The 1409-nt window shown below is 39.6% G+C and overlaps 2 protein-coding genes across 2 annotated transcripts in view; both read left to right on the plus strand.

Annotated features, from left to right (window-relative positions):
- The window catches only part of LOC107745492 (histone H2B-like), a 15291-nt gene extending 14928 nt beyond the window's left edge, over positions 1 to 363 (plus strand). Inside the window, exon 2 of the mRNA XM_016559381.1 lies at positions 339 to 363. Within this exon, the coding sequence (XP_016414867.1) occupies positions 339 to 342 (4 nt within the window). The 3' untranslated portion in view covers positions 343 to 363. The remainder of the gene's footprint in view (positions 1 to 338) is intronic.
- Positions 1 to 385, plus strand: part of LOC107745494 (histone H2B) — a 29120-nt gene extending 28735 nt beyond the window's left edge. The window contains exon 2 of the mRNA XM_016559383.1: positions 13 to 385. Coding sequence (XP_016414869.1) covers positions 13 to 342 — 330 coding nt within the window. The 3' untranslated portion in view covers positions 343 to 385. The remainder of the gene's footprint in view (positions 1 to 12) is intronic.
- The last annotated feature ends 1024 nt before the right edge of the window (positions 386 to 1409 follow it).

Consider the following 1409-nt stretch of genomic DNA (forward strand, 5'->3'; position numbering starts at 1 on the left):
GGCTCCAAGAAGGCCGTCACTAAGACCGCAGCGAAGGGAGGAAAGAAGCGCAGAAAGTCCAGGAAGGAGAGCTACGCTATCTACGTGTACAAAGTGCTGAAGCAGGTTCATCCTGACACCGGGATCTCCTCCAAGGCGATGGGGATCATGAACTCTTTCGTTAACGACATCTTCGAGCGCATCGCCGGTGAGTCGTCTCGTCTCGCTCACTACAACAAGCGCTCCACCATCACCTCGAGAGAGATCCAGACCGCCGTGCGTCTGCTGCTGCCCGGAGAGCTGGCCAAACACGCCGTGTCTGAGGGTACAAAGGCCGTGACCAAGTACACCAGCTCCAAGTAAAGCTTAATCTGATCCACGAACCCAAAGGCTCTTTTAAGAGCCACCCACATTATCTTTAAAAGAGCTCTTCAGCGCTTAAAACGAATTTACTTTGTTCTCTGAAAATATGAGTTTTTATTTAAGCTCAGTGGTTGTGGAAAGCCGTTTTAACATTTAATCTATAAACCGTACTAGTATATATTTTCCTGGTACTAGTACTACTTTTTTAGATACCAGTATCTTTTCCATTAAGTACTACTACTTATTCATTAGGTACTAGTACTTATTCTTTAGCTACTAGTGCTTATTCTTTAGGCAGTAGTGTTTATTCTTCAGCTACTAGTGTTTTTTGTAAAGTTACTAGTACTTATTCATTAGATACTACTTAATCATTAGATACTGTGCTTATTCCAATAGTGACAAGTATTTAATTATACTCTTCTTAAGAAAAAACTAAAACTAGTACTTATTTTTTAGTTCCTAGTAACTAGTGAACTTAATAGATACTAATACTTTTTAAATTTGTATTTCAGCCCAATATGGTAATCGTATGTTGAATATTGAGCCAGCAACATATAGGAGAGAGATTAGACGGGAAACGGAAACAAGGAGATGGATGTACTTTTTTGAGGAAACCACATAAAAAAGAAACAATTATTTGTACACAAGCACGTAGAAAACGTATTTTTGTCAGTTTTGTGAACACTAATTTCGTAAACGTAGTAGCCTAATGTGTTTGTTGGTCATCGAGTGACCTCTGGTGGCAGGACGGATTTAAGACACCAGTTTTATTATGTTATTTTCCTATTTTTCCTCCAGTAAAAACAATAAATATCATACCAGGGCTGTACATTAAAGGGGTCCTATTATGCTCTTTTACAAAGTCTTGATTTTGTTTTGGGGGTGTACTAGAACATGCTCTCATGCTTGGTGGTTCGAAAAACACATTATTTTTCACATAATTTACATTATTAAAATACCTTTCTCCCTAGGCTGGCACAAACGGCTCGATTAGTTCCGGCTTTGATGAACTTCTTCATCGTCTCGTCTGATGCACTCAACCAAGCGTTCTAACCACAACCTCGCCC

Source organism: Sinocyclocheilus rhinocerous, unplaced genomic scaffold (assembly GCF_001515625.1).
Source record: "Sinocyclocheilus rhinocerous isolate Xijiao unplaced genomic scaffold, SAMN03320098_v1.1 scaffold3851, whole genome shotgun sequence".
In the NCBI taxonomy this organism is placed as follows: Eukaryota; Metazoa; Chordata; class Actinopteri; order Cypriniformes; family Cyprinidae; genus Sinocyclocheilus; species Sinocyclocheilus rhinocerous.